Genomic DNA, 18,337 nt, shown 5'->3' on the forward strand with positions numbered 1-18,337 from the left:
TTCTCCGCCAATTGGAAGCAGCGAAGGGCGGGACCGGGAAAAGCGGGACACCATACCGGAAAGCGCACCAGACACAACTTCCTCCCCTCTTCCGCCTCCGGCCCCTCCTCCGCACGGATAGGATGTGCCTGCTGTCTGTCAGACTGCTGAAAGCTGATTGGACAGTGTCTGCTACCAGTCCCGCCTACATCCGGGTCTCGCGGGCGCCGTAGCGGCAGCGCGGGGCCGCCATTGTGGTGGGGAGTGCGGGGGCCGCGGCTGCCGGTGAGGGCGAGCGGGGAGCGGCGGGTCCGGGGTGGGCCAGGGGCGTGTGGGAGTGACGGGGGAGCGACCGGCGGCGGCTTCGTCGTGGTGCCGTACCTCGCCCTGAGCCCCTCTCCACCCTCTCCGCAGCTGCGTCGCCATGGCCGCCGTCTTCCCGTACCGCGGCGGCTGCGCCCCGGTGCCCAACCCGCTGGCGCCGCTGCCCGACTACATGTCCGAGGAGAAGCTGCAGGAGAAAGGTGGGTACGGCCCGGGCACCCCCGATCCTCGGCGGGGAACAAGGCCTGACCCGCCGCCTCTGTGTCCCCGCAGCCCGTAAATGGCAGCAGCTGCAGGCCAAGCGCTATGCGGAGAAGAGGAAATTCGGCTTCGTGGACGCGCAGAAGGAGGACATGCCCCCCGAGCATGTCCGCAAAATCATCCGCGACCACGGTGACATGACCAATAGGAAGTTCCGACACGACAAGCGCGTCTACCTGGGGTAAGGAATGGTGTGTGACAGGGAGCTCAGAGGATCCGCCGCTGCTGCCTTGATCGTTGTTGAGGGGAAGAGATCCTTCTCCAAAGACTTTTCCTGTCTGTTGTAGCTCGGTGAGGATAACCTAAGGTATCAGTGGAGAGGAGGATCAGCAAAAGGAGTTGTTGCTTTGAATTTATGAGAAAAAACATTAGCCTGGATTATGCATCATTGAAGGGCTTTCAGTGTCAGTTGTAGCTCAAACTGTTGCTGTGAGGTGTCAGTGCAAAAGTGCATCAGCAAAGGGAATTGTTGCTTTGAATTTATGAGAAAAAAACGTTATCCATAATAACACAGTGTCTTAGAAGTTGGGGAGATTATGAAATGTTTTTTGGAAGCTTGAAAAGCGTCCTGAATGCTTCTTAGCTGTTTGGGTGTGGAGAGCTGTCTAGAGCATGCCGTGGTCTGCTGCAGTAACTTACCATTACCCACAATAACTCCAGAAACTCACTTAAAAACTTCAAGTTTTGTTTGCAACATTCTTGAAAACCAAATCACTAAAAAACCTTTTGATAGTGCAAAGGAAGAGTGGGGGATGAATGGATTTGATTTTTAAATGGTTCAGATGAGCAACTCGCAGGGGAGAAAACTGGGAGGTTGTTGGGTTTGTGGCAGGTGGTTGGCTGTCCTCGAGATGCACTCCAACGTGGTTTTCTGTGGTTTGTGGTTGCAGAGCTCTGAAGTACATGCCCCATGCTGTGCTGAAGCTGCTGGAGAACATGCCCATGCCCTGGGAGCAGATCCGAGATGTTCCCGTCCTGTACCACATCACCGGCGCCATCTCCTTTGTCAACGAGATCCCCTGGGTCATTGAGCCTGTCTACATTGCCCAGTGGGGGTAGGTGCCTTCTGCTTCATCCAGGGGAGGCAAACCTTTCTGCATCCACCACAAAATCCCCCTGATTTTAACCTTGCCCTGGTTTCCTGCAGCTCCATGTGGATTATGATGAGGCGGGAGAAGAGGGACAGGCGTCACTTCAAGAGGATGAGATTCCCCCCGTTTGATGATGAAGAACCCCCTCTGGATTATGCTGATAACATCCTGGATGTGGAGCCCCTGGAAGCCATTCAGCTGGAGCTGGACCCAGAGGAGGATGCCCCTGTGCTGGACTGGTTCTATGATCACCAGCCTCTGAAGGACAACAGGAAGTATGTGGCTGTGGTAGCACAATTCACTGGGAGAGAGGAAAAACAAACAATGCATTTCCTGTATCTCTGTGTAACCTTTGTGTGATGTTGGTGGGAGAGAAGAACCTTCCTTCAAGGGTGTGAGGGAAAACCTGCATGTTGGAAAGCTGCATCTTTTGCTTGCAGGTTGCTCAGAGAAGCTGTGGCTGCCCCATCCGTGGAAGTGATCAAAGCCAGGTTGGATGGGGCTCTGAGCAACCTGGGACAGTGGAAGGTGGAAGGGTTGGAACAAGATGAGCTTTAAAGTTCCTTCCAACTCAAACCATTCTGGGATTGTGTGATTCAATATCCATCAAGGCCTCCCTATCCAGGAGGCCTGTTACCCACTTACCAGCTAAAACTGATGTTTCTGACCATGCTGTAAAGCTGACAGCCTGCATTATCTAGCTGGAATTTGAAACTGATATTTGCTAAAGGTGACAGATGTTCTGTGTCAGTTTGGACAGAGAGGAGGAGAGGAACTGGAGAAGCCAGTATTTTTTGGGCAGAAGTCCAGAGTGGTCTTTAACAGTGCTGCAGCCTTTTCTTCAGCCTAGAGACCCATGTGTTACCTGTCCTTGATTAATGATGGGTGGCAAAAGATGTTTGGTTATTCTGGTGCTTTGGTTGTGCTGTGGCTGTGTCTGAGTGTCCATGCTCTGCTTTCCCAGGTATGTCAATGGCTCCACGTACCAGCGCTGGCAGTTCACCCTCCCCATGATGTCCACCCTGTACCGCCTGGCCAACCAGCTGCTCACTGACCTGGTGGATGACAACTACTTCTACCTGTTTGACCTGAAGGCATTCTTCACCTCCAAGGCACTGAACATGGCCATTCCTGGAGGTCCCAAGTTTGAGCCCCTTGTCAGAGACATCAATCTTCAGTAAGTGTTTAGCTTAGGAGAGAGATGAGTGGTTATCTAGGAAAAGGCTGATGGCTTGTCTTCAGTCACAGATGTTTGTCTCTCACACCCTGAATGCCTGCATAACAATTTCTTGTCTCGTTTTAAGGGATGAAGACTGGAATGAATTTAATGACATCAACAAAATCATCATCAGGCAGCCCATCAGGACAGAGTACAAAATCGCTTTCCCGTACCTGTACAACAACCTGCCACACCATGTCCACCTCACCTGGTAAGTGCAGAGCCCCCAGAGCCAGGAGAGGAGGGAAAGGCTGTCAGAGGCTCTAATGCCTGTTTTTTTTTTGTTGCAGGTATCATACTCCAAACGTTGTTTTCATTAAAACAGAAGATCCTGACCTCCCAGCTTTTTACTTTGATCCTCTGATCAATCCCATTTCACACAGACATTCTGTCAAGGTGAGTCACTGAATTTCCTGTGATAAACCCTTTGTGTGGAAGTAGGGAACTTTAGTATCTTGCTTCTGACAGAAGCACACAAACATAGATATTTCAGGAGAAGGCACCAACCCTTTGACAGAAAAAGCCACAGTTGTCATTTTAGTTTTCTTCTACTTCTGGAGTTGCACAAAGTTGTCGCCTGTGGTTTCTGTAGGATAAAGCCCAATATCTAATTATTAGTGTTGGAGTCTTCTGACAAATTATTTATCTTTCTGGTTGCCCTTGGTGTATTCATGGAGTTGACATCTCCCTGAAGTTACTTTCAAAACACTTAACTCAGGGTCTGATAGCTACAGTTTGCCTTGTTGAGTGCTTTTTGCTTCTCTCCTGCTCAGTACAGCCACATATTTTCTATGAGAGCAAAGAGGTGTTTTTTTAACTTGTAAACATTTGTGTGGTGCTTCTGTATTTCAGAGCCAGGAGCCACTGCCTGATGATGATGAAGAGTTTGAGTTGCCAGAGTTTGTGGAGCCTTTCCTGAAGGATACCCCTCTCTACACTGATAACACAGCCAATGGCATTGCCCTGCTGTGGGCCCCACGACCCTTCAACTTGAGGTCTGGCAGGACCCGGAGAGCTCTTGACATCCCACTGGTCAAGAACTGGTGAGTTCTGTCCTGGGGGAAGGGCTGATGCAGTGATCATGACATTATTACCTTGTTATAATGAAAATGAAATAAAGTCATTGTGGTGACTGGTTTCTAGAGATTTTAGAAGAGTTTCTGGAGACTTTCCTCTAAGGAATGTGAGTTAGCTGAAGCTTTGGAGTGTGATTTATCCATAGGTACCGTGAGCACTGCCCAGCAGGACAGCCAGTCAAGGTGAGAGTCTCCTACCAGAAGCTCCTGAAATACTATGTCCTGAATGCACTCAAACACAGACCTCCCAAGGCCCAGAAGAAGAGGTGAGTGGTCTCTGTTCAGTGGGGAACTGCTGATCTGTGTGGGGGATTGAGCTGATTGTGGTCTCTGCTCTCTCCAGGTACCTGTTCCGCTCCTTCAAGGCTACCAAGTTTTTCCAGTCCACCAAGCTGGACTGGGTGGAAGTTGGCCTGCAAGTGTGTCGCCAGGGCTACAACATGCTGAACTTGCTGATCCACAGAAAGAATCTGAATTACCTTCACTTGGATTACAACTTCAACCTGAAGCCTGTGAAGACCCTCACCACAAAGGTATCATCAGTCCATGTGCTGTTGTACACAAGAGCAGAATTTACATGAAGGCTGTTGTGTAGCCAGTGGGGAAAGAGAGGCCACAGTGCCTCAGCTGCTCAGTTGTTGACCCAAATGGGAGTTGTTTCTCTCGTTGTGACATTGTTACATAAATTCTGAATATTTTGTCTTATCCAGGAAAGAAAAAAGTCCCGTTTTGGGAATGCTTTCCATCTGTGCCGAGAGGTCCTGCGGCTGACTAAGCTGGTGGTGGACAGCCACGTCCAGTACAGACTGGGAAATGTGGATGCATTCCAGGTAGGCTTTTGCTTTTTTGTTTTTAAATGTGTTGAGAGGAGAATTGGAATATGTTATATGGGAACAAGCCTCTCTGTGATGCACAAAGTGGCTGGATGTTGCAGTGTTACAGAGAAGAGAGAAAACAATGAAAATATGTAGCATTGTTTGAAATTCTGCTTTTATATTAGTTTATAAGAATTGTTCATTGTCTGAGCCAGTATTAGGAGCTTTATATGGCCTGATACACTCTGTCCAATAAACCTGGCTGCTGGAGGTGATCTCTGAGGTGTTGATTGTTATCCCTGACTGTGTTCCATGTCTCAGTTGGCAGATGGCCTGCAGTACATCTTTGCCCACGTGGGTCAGCTCACAGGGATGTACCGGTACAAATACAAACTGATGAGGCAAATTCGGATGTGCAAGGATCTGAAACATCTCATCTACTACAGGTTTAACACAGTAAGTTCCACCTTTCCACATGATCATGACCCCATGTAAACTGGGGAACAAGGGAGACATTCTGGAATGTCAATAAATGACCTGCTCTTACCATGTCTCTGTTCTTCCAGGGGCCTGTGGGCAAAGGTCCTGGCTGTGGTTTCTGGGCTCCAGGCTGGAGAGTGTGGCTGTTCTTCATGAGGGGCATCACCCCATTGCTGGAACGCTGGCTGGGAAATCTGCTGGCCAGGCAGTTTGAAGGTCAGCACCCTGTAAATCCTGCATGTGGGAGGAGTGTGTGGTAAAAATTAATATGTTTGCTTGCCAGCCAGTTTTCTGTTCATACTGGGGATCTTTATCCATGCTCCACTGACCAATTGAGATCTCCTTCAAGATCTGTACTCCCAGAACAGATTCTAAATGGAAGTGGGATATCCTGCTCCATAGCCACTTAATCATCTACTCCAGACTGCTGGCAGTGTAATTTCTCCAGACATCCTGCACCTCCATGCAGTCCTGAATGAGGAGGGAGAACCACTGCCTGGTGGTCAGAATTCCTAAAGGATTTTGCTTTCTTCAGGCCGTCACTCGAAGGGCGTCGCAAAGACTGTCACCAAGCAGCGTGTGGAGTCTCACTTTGACCTGGAGCTCAGGGCAGCTGTGATGCACGACATCCTGGACATGATGCCAGAGGGGATCAAGCAGAACAAGGCCAGAACCATCCTGCAGCACCTGAGCGAGGCTTGGCGGTGCTGGAAGGCCAACATTCCCTGGAAGGTAAATCTCTCCCTTGGCCTTTGCGTTCAGTGCTGACATCACCCAAGTGCAGCTGCACTTGGAAGGCTCCCACTCCTGCTTCCCTCAAGTTCCTGTCCCTCCCCAGGTGCCAGGGCTGCCAACTCCTATTGAGAACATGATCCTGAGGTACGTGAAGGCCAAAGCTGACTGGTGGACAAACACAGCTCACTACAACCGGGAGCGGATCCGCCGCGGAGCCACTGTCGACAAAACCGTCTGTAAGAAGAACCTGGGCAGGCTGACCAGACTCTACCTGAAAGCTGAGCAGGAACGGCAGCATAACTACCTGAAGGTACTTTCATCCTCCCTGCAATTGGCCAAATTAATGCTGTTCTCATAGGGAAGCTTTCACTGATTAATTGTGGTGTGGTTCTGCAGGATGGGCCTTACATCACTGCAGAAGAGGCTGTTGCTGTGTACACAACCACAGTGCACTGGCTGGAGAGCAGGAGGTTCTCCCCTATTCCCTTCCCCCCACTGTCCTACAAGCATGACACCAAGCTGCTGATCTTAGCCCTGGAGAGGCTGAAGGAAGCTTACAGGTAAGCAGTGGGAAATGATCTTGATCTTCAGGGACACTGGGAAAAGCTTCTGTTTTGTTATCCATTATTCCTGTGGGGAAGTATGGTGTAAAATTTACCCACGTGGACTGGTAAAGATGTTGGTTTTGATACTGCCAGTTTATCTTGGAGTTCTTATTGATTCTGTCACTTGGGCAAAACCACTGCCACTCTTGTAAGTTTGGGGATGTGGATGGGGAAGAATTACAGGTTGAACATTATCATTCAGTAGTTAATTGCAGTGGCCATTAGGTTGTTCATGTGCAGGTGCCAAGCTGCTTTCTCTTGTTTTCAGTGTGAAATCACGCCTGAATCAGTCACAGAGAGAGGAGCTGGGCTTGATTGAGCAGGCTTATGATAATCCCCACGAAGCTCTGTCCAGAATCAAGCGACATCTGTTGACTCAGAGAGCTTTCAAAGAGGTGAGTGAAAGCCTGGTGAAAGCCCAGCCATGTTATGCTGCATTCAGAAGCTGAATGGCACAAGAACTTCATGTTTTCTCTCAACTACCAGCCTCAGTTTTTCCCCCTTTCTTTTTTTTAAGGTGGGAATTGAGTTCATGGATCTCTACAGCCACTTGGTCCCTGTTTATGATGTTGAGCCCCTGGAGAAGATCACAGATGCTTATCTGGATCAGTACTTGTGGTATGAGGCTGATAAGCGAAGGCTTTTCCCTCCTTGGATCAAACCTGCTGACACTGAACCACCCCCACTGCTGGTGTACAAGTGGTGCCAAGGTCAGTGGGCCCTTGGATTCCGTGCAAAAATGAGTTTTCCTGTGAGGGAACTTGTGTCCTATGAGTCCCATTAGGAGCTGAATTTTGGTTATGGAATTTGCAGTCAATAATTACAATCAGACATGTATTTTGTAGATTGTTACATGTGTGTATACTGGAGGAGGACAACTTGCACAGCATTTACGGTTGATTACATAGCTTTCCTCCCATTTTTGCGTAGACTTGAAGATCCAGAGTCTGAAAAATCAGGCATTGCAGGACTTATGTTGAGTTCCTGTGCCCACTGGCTGTGTTTGTGCTGTGATGTGTCAGATAATACAAGATTGTTTGTTCCCTCAGGCATTAATAACCTGCAGGATGTTTGGGAAACGAGTGAAGGTGAATGTAACGTGATGCTGGAGTCTCGGTTTGAGAAGATGTATGAGAAGATTGACCTGACCTTGCTCAACAGGCTGCTGCGTCTCATCGTTGATCACAACATTGCTGACTACATGACAGCCAAGAACAACGTGGTGATCAACTACAAGGTGATGGTTGTTGTCAGGAAAGGGGGTTTGTGGTAAAAGGAATCCACATGGGGAGGAGGTTTTGGACTCCTGGCAAAGAAGGAACATAAGACTTGCCAAAGAAGAGTGATGATGGAGTAAAAAAGCCCTTCTGGATCCTGCTGAAAAAGAGCTGCTCAGGTGAAAGGGTTCTGATGTGTTAGGATGTGTTTTCTCACAATTCCCCTTCACCTCCTCAGGACATGAATCACACAAACTCCTATGGGATTATTCGTGGGCTGCAGTTTGCCTCCTTCATTGTCCAGTACTATGGGCTTGTGATGGACCTGCTGGTGCTGGGCCTGCACAGGGCCAGTGAGATGGCTGGGCCTCCCCAGATGCCAAATGACTTCCTCAGCTTCCAGGACATTGCCACGGAGGTGGCCCATCCCATTCGCCTCTTCTGCAGATACATTGACAGGATTCACATTTTCTTCAGGTGAGATCTCTGGGGTCCTGCTTTCCTCAGGTCAGCACAAAGGCAAGGGAGATTCAGTATGATCCTGCTCCTGGATTTTGTTCCCTTTGCTATTGAAAATCAGGAATATTTGAATTGACAGACTTCCCTGGTTAAGTGGATGCCCACATGCCTCCTCCTGCTTTCTTATTTGCTTTTCTGCAGCTTCATTGAACCAATAGAAACACAACAATGTCAAGAAACACAAATGACCAACAGAAATGCAAAAATGCTCAATTGTTAGGGATTTGGTAAAAGAAGCATTTTCTGTCTCTTCATGGAAAGATAACCCAAACCCTGAATTGCTCTGTGCTAATGAAATTTCCCCATTCATTGGGAGGACACAAAAACAGGATAGTTAAGCTGACAAACAGCTTTCCCTAATAAAATCCTTATCTTTCTGGCCAGGCTGGTATTGATAAGTTAACCATGTAATTCCAGATCCTTTTCTGTGCATTTCCAGGTTTACAGCTGATGAGGCAAGAGATCTGATCCAGAGGTACCTGACAGAGCACCCAGACCCCAACAACGAGAACATTGTGGGCTACAACAACAAGAAGTGCTGGCCCCGGGACGCTCGCATGCGCCTCATGAAGCACGACGTGAACCTGTGAGTGGGAGAGGAGTGGTAGCAGAAAGGGGAAAATCAGTGATAAATAACTGTTGGACACTGATAGGTGCTCAGGATGAGATGTGAGAAGTGATGGGTCTGTGCTGAAATCCTGAAAAGTTATGGAAACTCTGAGAACTTGCCTAGTTGTTACTTGGGCAAAATATGATGTGTCACTGTGCACATGCTGTTTTGCAGTGGCCGTGCTGTGTTCTGGGACATCAAGAACCGCCTGCCCCGCTCGGTGACCACGGTGCAGTGGGAGAACAGCTTCGTGTCCGTGTACAGCAAGGACAACCCCAACCTGCTGTTCAACATGTGCGGCTTCGAGTGCCGCATCCTGCCCAAGTGCCGCACCAGCTACGAGGAGTTCACCCACAAGGACGGCGTCTGGAACCTGCAGAACGAGGTGGGCTGGCAGAGCAGTCCCTGGGTGGGATTTCTGCGTGTGGGAGAGCTGATTCCACGTGGAGGGAGCTGATGGGTGTGTGCTCTCTAGGTCACCAAGGAGCGCACGGCTCAGTGCTTCCTGCGTGTGGACGATGAGTCTATGCAGAGGTTTCACAACAGAGTGAGGCAGATCCTCATGGCCTCTGGCTCCACAACCTTCACTAAGGTAAGGGGAGAGGGAGACCTGTGACACCCCCTGTGACAGCATTCTGCAGATTCTTAAGGAATGAACCAGGAGCTGATCCTTTCCTTTCTTTCCTAGATTGTCAATAAATGGAACACAGCTCTGATTGGCCTGATGACTTATTTCCGGGAAGCTGTTGTGAATACTCAGGAGCTGCTTGATTTACTGGTGAAGTGTGAGAATAAAATCCAGACTCGGATCAAGATCGGCCTGAATTCCAAAATGCCCAGCCGTTTTCCTCCTGTGGTGTTCTACACCCCTAAGGAGCTGGGGGGCCTGGGCATGCTCTCCATGGGCCATGTTCTCATCCCTCAGTCTGACCTGAGGTGAGTTGTGCTGTTCTAATTCCTGCATGACTTGAGTGTTCTTAGATACTCTTTCCCCTAAAAATATTCCAAGAGTGCTAAACCATGCCATGATACAGAGCTGTGTTGTCTTTACAGTAGGTCATGGCAGTGGTTAGGGAAGTCTCAGTTCCTCCTCCCTCACTGTTGTCTCTTTGCTCCAGGTGGTCCAAGCAGACAGATGTTGGCATCACTCACTTCCGCTCAGGAATGAGTCACGAGGAGGACCAGCTCATCCCAAATCTGTATCGTTACATCCAGCCCTGGGAGAGCGAATTCATTGACTCTCAGAGGGTGTGGGCAGAGTATGCCCTGAAACGACAGGAGGCTATAGCCCAGAACAGGTGTGTGTCCATGTGTGGGAGGACAGGCAGCAGTGGGAAGTTTTGTGCTGTCTGGGGATTTTGGAGACTTTGCTGGCCCTGTGGTACCTGCAATGCTGTTCCCTTGCCTCTGGAGGAGGTTTGGCATTTAATGTCCCCTGCAGAGCTCTAAGCTCTTTGTCATTTCTCTGTAATCTCATCAGCTGAACTACTCATTAATGCATTGCTGTAAATTGAGAGGTAACAAAGTGTGGGGATTTTTTCTTCAGGCGTCTGACACTGGAGGATCTGGAGGACTCATGGGACAGGGGAATTCCTCGGATTAACACCCTTTTCCAGAAGGACAGGCATACTCTGGCTTATGATAAAGGATGGAGAGTCAGGACTGACTTCAAACAGTATCAGGTACTGGCAGGGGTTTCTCTTCACCTGAATATAAAGTTCAGATACCTGCTCCACCTTGCATTATTGCAGGTGCACTTCTGTCTCTGCTGCAGAAAGAATTTACAGCCTTCTGTTGGGATTGATAGAGGCTGTTTGGAGCCAAATGCTCCAGAATTTGTAGCTATTCACTTTTGAAGCATTTGGATAGGTTGCAGTATATTGGAGAAAATCACAATAAACACAACTGCATATTACAGAATCAGTTCTGGAGAGGGGAAAATAATTATTCCAAAAGAAACATTCCAAAATATTAAGTTTTAGTAACAGTGGAACAATTTGTTATTTAAAGCCTTTAATGACAGCTCTGTAGAAGGCTGAGAGAAGATAAAAGTACCACCTGAGGTTCCACCCGGTGTGAATTGTGCAGCAGTACTGACACAACTCGTGTTGTAGATGAGCTGTGTCCTCCAGCACTGAGTTCATGAGGCTTTTACCTGCTCACTGACCATCACCATGATGTTGGCTCCCACAGTCAGTGCAGCCAGGTGAGTGGTGTGTGACCTGCTCACTGCTGTCTGCAGGTGCTGAAGCAGAACCCGTTCTGGTGGACGCACCAGCGGCACGACGGCAAACTCTGGAACCTGAACAATTACCGCACGGACATGATCCAGGCCCTGGGCGGGGTGGAAGGGATCCTGGAGCACACACTCTTCAAGGGCACCTACTTCCCCACGTGGGAGGGTCTCTTCTGGTAAGAGGAGCTTTGATCTGGGCTTGGGCTGTGCTGATTCTGTTAAGTTTCTGCTGGTTTTCAGTGGTCGCTTGTGAACATTGTGTAGTTCAGTTGTGAGGGCACTGGGAGGGGGCTACAGCTGAACTTCTTGCAAATCCATGGAAATTTCTTGGCTGATCCCTGTCTCTGTTATAAGTGACACATGGCAGCAGAGATGAGGGACATCTCGTGCAATTGAATCTAATGCAGTTGATGGTCTGCCCTTTCTAGGGAGAAGGCCAGTGGCTTTGAGGAGTCCATGAAGTGGAAGAAGCTGACAAATGCCCAGAGATCGGGTTTGAACCAAATTCCAAACAGAAGATTCACTCTCTGGTGGTCTCCTACCATTAACAGAGCCAATGTAAGTACCTGGTGTTTGACCCTCTAGGAGCAGACACCACTTTTCCACTGAAATTAGAGCAGTTAATTGATCCAATTAATTCTCAGAACATCTCTTACAGAGCTACTAAACCTTCTTAATAGGAGATGCTGCGTTTTAAAAATTTCCTCAGTTGTGCTGTTGTGTGTTCTCACATTTGCTTTTCCTTTGCAGGTATATGTTGGGTTCCAGGTGCAGCTGGATTTGACAGGGATCTTCATGCATGGCAAGATCCCCACACTGAAGATTTCCCTCATCCAGATTTTCCGAGCTCACTTGTGGCAGAAGATCCACGAGAGCATTGTCATGGATTTGTGTCAGGTGAGCAATGTTGGCTTGGTTTGTTTTGTGCCCTTTTGAAGCAGTACCAGCAGTCTTCCTTCAGCAATTTGGCAGAGAAAGGGAAGAAATGGAAAATGGGATTTTCCTGACTGCCTCGGTGTTTAGGATAGATTCTTTATCTGAGTTACTTGAACACATCTCATCTTTGACTGCCTTTTCCTCAGGTGTTTGATCAAGAGCTCGATGCTCTGGAGATTGAGACAGTGCAGAAAGAGACAATCCATCCCAGGAAGTCCTACAAGATGAATTCCTCATGTGCAGATATCCTTCTCTTTGCTTCCTACAAGTGGAATGTGTCACGTCCATCCTTGCTGGCAGATTCCAAGTGAGTTTCCCTTTTCCCTCTCCTCAGTCTCCCTGCAGAGCAGAGCTGCTGAGCCTGTCATCCAGAGCCTCTGTGTCTCTTGGGCATCTGGTGACACTGGAGACTGTGTCTAGCAAAGCACAGGGCTTGCTTGGGTAGGTGGTTGCAGCACCTCCTGGCACTGCCTTCTGCAGAACGCCAACACTGCTTTTGCTCCTCTTCTCCCCTTTGGGGTGAACTTTGCCCTGAGCTGTTGGAGGTTCTGGAAACCCCACAAAGCTTAGCTGGCCCAGGGCCAGAATCTGGAGTGAATTCACTGAATCCTCACCAGACAGTCCCTGGGGGAGATGACCCTCGTGACTACACAGCAGTGGACTCACTGCTGCTTTGTTTAAACCTTTCAGCAGCCTCTGCATTCACTGCTGTGCGATGAGAACAGTAGGTCCCTTTCCAGGGTGGAATGTGGATATGAGCTGGCTGTCCAGCTGGGTGACAATTACTACAGGAGGATTTTGTACAAGATGAACTTGTGGGTTGTTTTCTCCTCAGGGATGTGATGGACAGCACCACCACCCAGAAGTACTGGATTGACATCCAGCTGCGCTGGGGCGACTACGACTCCCACGACATCGAGCGCTACGCGAGGGCCAAGTTCCTGGACTACACCACAGACAACATGAGCATCTACCCCTCTCCCACTGGGGTGCTCATTGCCATTGATCTGGCCTACAACTTGCACAGGTGAGAGCTGCACCTTCTGTGGTTTCACTTCTAGGCTTGGAGTTGGTAGTTTGTGGGTATTGTCTCAGTGCATCTCCACTCTGGGTTGTATTCCAGGCAAGAGGATGAGGGGAGAAGGCAGAAGCTGGAGATGTGCAGTGAGTGGGATAAGGCATCTCATGTTGCCCAGTCTTGCTCAAAGTAGTGGTTTAGTTCCTCCAATACATTAATAATTTGTTTCTTGGGATATTTCTGTCAGACTTTTGTTAGAGCTGAAGGACAGGCCTTGTTTCAAAGCCCCTACAAGTGGGGACAGCTATTTCTCACTGTAAACTAGGGGGAAACTCAGAAATCAGTTCTCCAGTGTGTTTGTTTGCAGCTTTTTTGGGACTGCTGCATGTGTGTGCTGTGGCTTCCCATTGAGGGGCTGAAGGTAAAAGCTGCAGGTGACCATCTCCCAGGGACATTCCAGAAGTCACACTGCAGTACAAAGTTGTATTTTCAGCAGGTGGAAAAGGAGCCTGGCTGCTGCATGGGAAGACTTGAGTGGGGCTGTTGCCTCCTCTGGTCTAATGCTAGCAACTTCCATTTGTTTTATTCTTCAGTGCTTATGGGAACTGGTTCCCTGGGAGCAAACCTCTGATCCAGCAGGCCATGGCCAAAATCATGAAAGCAAACCCTGCCCTGTATGTGTTGAGGGAACGAATCCGCAAAGGGCTGCAGCTCTACTCCTCAGAGCCCACAGAGCCCTACCTGTCCTCCCAGAACTATGGGGAGCTCTTCTCCAACCAGATCATCTGGTTTGTGGATGACACCAATGTGTACAGAGTCACCATCCACAAGGTGAGGCCAGAGGGGTGTCTCAGGGAAAGGTCTGGTTGGGGTGGAGGCTTCTATGCATGATGGAAAACTGGGAGTCAACACATGGACCCAGATTTTTGCAGTGTGCACAGAGCAGCTCCTGCTCAAAGCACACAGAGTTGGCTCTTGTGTAAAGGTGAGGGTGAGCTCCATTTATCTCCCTGCACTTCTCACTCTCACTTATTTCCTCAGACTTTTGAAGGGAATTTGACCACAAAACCCATCAATGGAGCCATTTTCATCTTCAATCCCAGAACTGGACAGCTCTTCCTGAAGATCATCCACACATCTGTGTGGGCAGGACAGAAGCGTCTGGGACAGGTAGGGCCTGGCTGTGCCTTGGGGTGGGCTCTGACTGCTTGGGACACTCCCTTGAGCAGAAAACATCATTTCTTCTTAATGAGTTTGGAGCTCCAAAGTCCAGGTGGTCAGGCAGGCAGGAGCATGGAGTATAAAAGTGGAAGAACTCAGGCATTGCTGCTGTGAGGATTTTGAGGCTCTGAGGTGTAAAGACCTTACATCATCAAGCAGAGCTTGAGTAACAGTGCTGTGCTCCTTGTTACACAAATCCCTCTGCACTTGGCTGTACATCCAGTTCAGTGAGAGTTCAGGTGGCAAATCCAGGGAGGTGGAGGAGCCAGCTGGTTTTTGTGAGCCACTCAGGAGTAACTGAGCTTCAGGAATGGGAACTGCCCTTTGTGATCAGTAAGGAGGAAATGCTGGGCCTGGTCACTGATCTGGAGCAAGCCAGAAATTCCAGTTGTATTTTTAGAATTTGGTTTGCGTCCCTCTGGTTCCCAGAGACATGGAGACATTCCTGGGGAGCAGGGAGATATTTCTCTAACCCTGCTGTCTGTCTGTAGCTGGCCAAGTGGAAGACTGCTGAAGAGGTGGCTGCTTTGATCCGATCCCTCCCTGTGGAGGAGCAGCCAAAGCAGATCATAGTGACAAGGAAGGGCATGCTGGACCCACTTGAGGTAAGGATGAGTTCTGTGAGAATGTGTGAAATCTGTGAGGTAACAGGACAGTTCTGTATCCTGTGATGTTTTCAGTAGCTGTGAGCTAATTCCTCTTGATAAACTCCAGGTGCACTTGCTGGATTTCCCCAATATTGTGATCAAAGGCTCGGAGTTGCAGCTACCCTTCCAGGCCTGTCTGAAAGTGGAGAAGTTTGGTGATCTCATCCTGAAGGCCACTGAACCCCAGATGGTTCTCTTCAATCTCTATGATGACTGGCTGAAAACCATCTCTTCCTACACAGTAAGCACAGATGTGTTCTGCTTTGCATTTTGCTGCTGATAAATGAGGCAGGAACCAAGGCCTCAGATATCCCTGATGATTTATTTGGGAGCACTTGGCTCGGAATCTGCCTGGATTTTCCTTTAGGTGGATTTCACTGGCAGTTCCCATGTGCTCTGTTTGAGCATTTGTACATTTAATTTTCTTCTTTGTAAGTCCATCTTCTTTTCATCTCCAAGGCATTCTCCCGTCTGATCCTGATTCTCCGGGCACTACACGTGAATAACGATCGAGCCAAAGTTATCCTGAAGCCAGACAAGACAACCATCACTGAGCCTCACCACATCTGGCCAACCCTGACAGATGAGGAGTGGATCAAGGTGGAGGTGCAGCTGAAGGATCTCATCCTTGCTGACTATGGCAAGAAGAACAAGTAAGCCACTGTGCAGCTGCCATAATCCTGTCAGCCTTTCCTTCCTGCCCTAAAGGCTGTGGCCTTTGCCAGTGCACTCTCAGCTTTGTAGGGAATCTGGTTGTTATTATTAATAACTTTCTAGCAAGGCAGATAAAAATGTCTGCACCAAGTCTTTGATGTGAGCATCATGTGATCATGGCCCTTCTTTTGTTTAAAGTTTAATTTTTTCATAGTGCCCAGAGTGGATGTTCTGAGTTTGTGCCTGAAGGCCAGAAGGCTACAGAGTGTATTTTGAAATGCTTGACTTGGGTGAATTTTCTCTTCCAGCGTGAACGTTGCATCCCTGACCCAGTCAGAGATCCGAGACATCATCCTGGGCATGGAGATCTCTGCCCCATCCCAGCAGAGGCAGCAGATTGCAGAAATTGAGAAGCAAACCAAGGAGCAGTCGCAGCTGACAGCCACACAGACCCGCACGGTGAACAAACACGGGGATGAAATCATCACCTCCACCACCAGCAACTACGAAACACAGACCTTCTCCTCCAAGACTGAATGGAGGGTCAGGTAGGAGGGCAGGCAGGGGTGGTGGGAAGGGTTGGAATGCTCAGGGAGGATCTGTGCCCCCTCTGATCATGGTCTCCTCCTCACAGAGCAATTTCTGCTGCCAACCTCCACCTGCGGACAAACCACATCTATGTCTCATCAGATGACATAAAGGAGACAGGTTACACCTACATTCTTCCCAAAAATGTGTTGAAGAAGTTCATCTGCATCTCAGACCTGCGGGCCCAGGTGAGTGCAGGGGGTTTGTTACAGCTGAGCCCCAGTCAGACACACCAGGGGGAGCTCCTGGTGAGGGGCTGGAACCTGCTGTGGTTTGTCCGTGTGAATCCCTCCAATGCTCTCCTCAGGAATTAAGGAATTCCCACTTTCACAGTTACACAGAGATCTCTTCTGGCCTTCTAAGGCAGGTGTGTGTTTTAGATTGCAGGTTACCTGTATGGAGTGAGCCCTCCAGACAACCCCCAGGTGAAGGAGATCCGGTGCATTGTGATGGTGCCCCAGTGGGGGACACACCAGACCGTGCACCTGCCAGGGCAGCTGCCACAGCATGAGTATCTCAAGGTGAGTTGGGTTCAGCTTGGGTGGAAAGTTGGTAACAACGCCCTAAGGTGATGGAGCAGCTTCCCTTGGTCTTCTGTAGTTGTAGGACTGAAAGGGGTCAGTCTGAAGCCAAACCTGATGGAGATCAAGTGCAGGGGAAGCCTGTGATCCCTTTTTGCCAGGCTTGGAGTGGTCTCATTTTAAATGGTTTTGATTTAAACTGCTAAACTGCTCTATTTTTGTCAGGAAATGGAACCTCTGGGATGGATTCACACCCAACCCAATGAGTCCCCTCAGCTCTCACCACAGGATGTCACCACCCACGCCAAGGTCATGGCTGACAACCCCTCCTGGGATGGGGAGAAGACCATCATCATCACCTGCAGGTGAGGGGCAGGGAGGCTTCTGTGCCCCTCTCAGGGGCTCAGTGTTGCTGCAGAGCTGGGGAACTCACAATAAAATTCTGAAAGGGTGTGTTGGCTCATTCCTGGTTTCCCTCCTCTGCCTCAGATTAGTCTGACTTGCCTCATATCTTCTCCTTTCCAGTTTCACCCCTGGCTCCTGCACACTGACAGCCTACAAACTGACCCCCAGTGGGTACGAGTGGGGCCGGCAGAACACGGACAAAGGCAACAATCCCAAGGGTTACCTCCCCTCCCACTACGAGAGGGTGCAGATGCTCCTGTCCGACCGCTTCCTCGGCTTCTTCATGGTCCCTGCACAGGGCTCCTGGAACTACAACTTCATGGGTGAGCTGGCCTGGGGAGGGCACGGGAAAGGAGGCACTGTGAGGAGCTTGGGGAGGAGGGAATAGCTCCTTACCCACTCCAAAACTTCCTCAGAAGTATCCTGGCAGGGATACCAGCACTGTGCCCTGAACTTTCCTTGGTACCAACACTGGGATGTCTGTTCAATTATTTTTTTGGTGGCTAGAGAGGGAAAATAGATCCCATGTCTCCGTGGATTGTAGTGCATGATCTGTCACCACTGAATAATTAATCCCTGTCAGGCAGAAGAGATAATGGAAAATGCAAGAGAGAAGCTGTTCCCAGTAGGGAGGTCCTGGTATCATGAACACCACGGGCAGCTGGAGAAGGGGTCAGGAAATGAGAGTGGCAGAACATTCGACTGGCATAAAAGGACTGTAAACCACAAAGAGGGGAGGAACCCAAAGAGGGATGGTTGTGTGGGTTTAGAGCTCTCTCTCCTGGCATGGAAATGGTCGTGGAAGGATGGAGGAGGCAGAAGGAGTGCTCAGGTGGGTGACGCTCCCTCTTTTCCAGGTGTCCGCCACGACCCCAACATGAAGTACGAGCTGCAGCTCGCCAACCCCAAGGAGTTTTACCACGAGGTCCATCGCCCCTCGCACTTCCTCAACTTCGCGCTGCTGCAGGAGGGGGAGGTTTACTCTGCCGACCGCGAGGATCTCTACGCCTAACCCTGCCCGCGCCCCTTTTAGTACTGTTGATATTCAACAGCGTGTTCGTGTTCCCCCCCTCCACACCCCCCGCTCGCCCCCTCACCCCGCGCGTTGTTGTTTCCCCCCGGTTTACCGCTCAATAAATTTTGTACGAACGGGAGCGCGGGCGGTCGGTCGGTCCCGCCT

General features: G+C 49.6%; 1 protein-coding gene across 1 annotated transcript; it reads left to right on the plus strand.

The window, feature by feature from the left end:
* Positions 1-188: 188 nt before the first annotated feature.
* PRPF8 (pre-mRNA processing factor 8) lies at positions 189-18,311 on the plus strand. The gene is made up of 43 exons (XM_056506450.1): positions 189-264; positions 394-503; positions 577-745; positions 1,455-1,619; positions 1,712-1,930; positions 2,620-2,832; positions 2,960-3,085; positions 3,165-3,270; positions 3,727-3,917; positions 4,097-4,216; positions 4,294-4,483; positions 4,661-4,780; positions 5,087-5,221; positions 5,332-5,461; positions 5,781-5,977; positions 6,084-6,290; positions 6,377-6,540; positions 6,854-6,980; positions 7,103-7,295; positions 7,635-7,822; positions 8,041-8,279; positions 8,761-8,907; positions 9,106-9,316; positions 9,407-9,523; positions 9,620-9,867; positions 10,050-10,229; positions 10,478-10,613; positions 11,174-11,343; positions 11,596-11,725; positions 11,918-12,064; positions 12,250-12,410; positions 12,939-13,130; positions 13,715-13,952; positions 14,163-14,291; positions 14,834-14,947; positions 15,057-15,230; positions 15,449-15,642; positions 15,952-16,191; positions 16,278-16,419; positions 16,612-16,752; positions 16,978-17,117; positions 17,278-17,480; positions 18,015-18,311. The coding sequence occupies exons 2-43, from the start codon at positions 404-406 to the stop codon at positions 18,167-18,169; spliced, it is 7,008 nt and encodes a 2,335-aa protein (XP_056362425.1). The 5' UTR covers positions 189-264; positions 394-403; the 3' UTR covers positions 18,170-18,311.
* The last annotated feature ends 26 nt before the right edge of the window (positions 18,312-18,337 follow it).

This window comes from Oenanthe melanoleuca, chromosome 19 (assembly GCF_029582105.1).
Source record: "Oenanthe melanoleuca isolate GR-GAL-2019-014 chromosome 19, OMel1.0, whole genome shotgun sequence".
NCBI lineage: Eukaryota > Metazoa > Chordata > Aves > Passeriformes > Muscicapidae > Oenanthe > Oenanthe melanoleuca.

Bases quoted from the DNA above. Each gene is read 5' to 3' on its own strand.
- PRPF8 (XM_056506450.1), top strand. From the start codon at position 404: ATGGCCGCCGTCTTCCCGTACCGCGGCGGCTGCGCCCCGGTGCCCAAC. The intron at 3,918-4,096 runs GTGAGTTCTGTC...ATTTATCCATAG, and splicing joins ATCCCACTGGTCAAGAACTG to GTACCGTGAGCACTGCCCAG. The intron at 14,292-14,833 runs GTAGGGCCTGGC...GTCTGTCTGTAG, and splicing joins GACAGAAGCGTCTGGGACAG to CTGGCCAAGTGGAAGACTGC.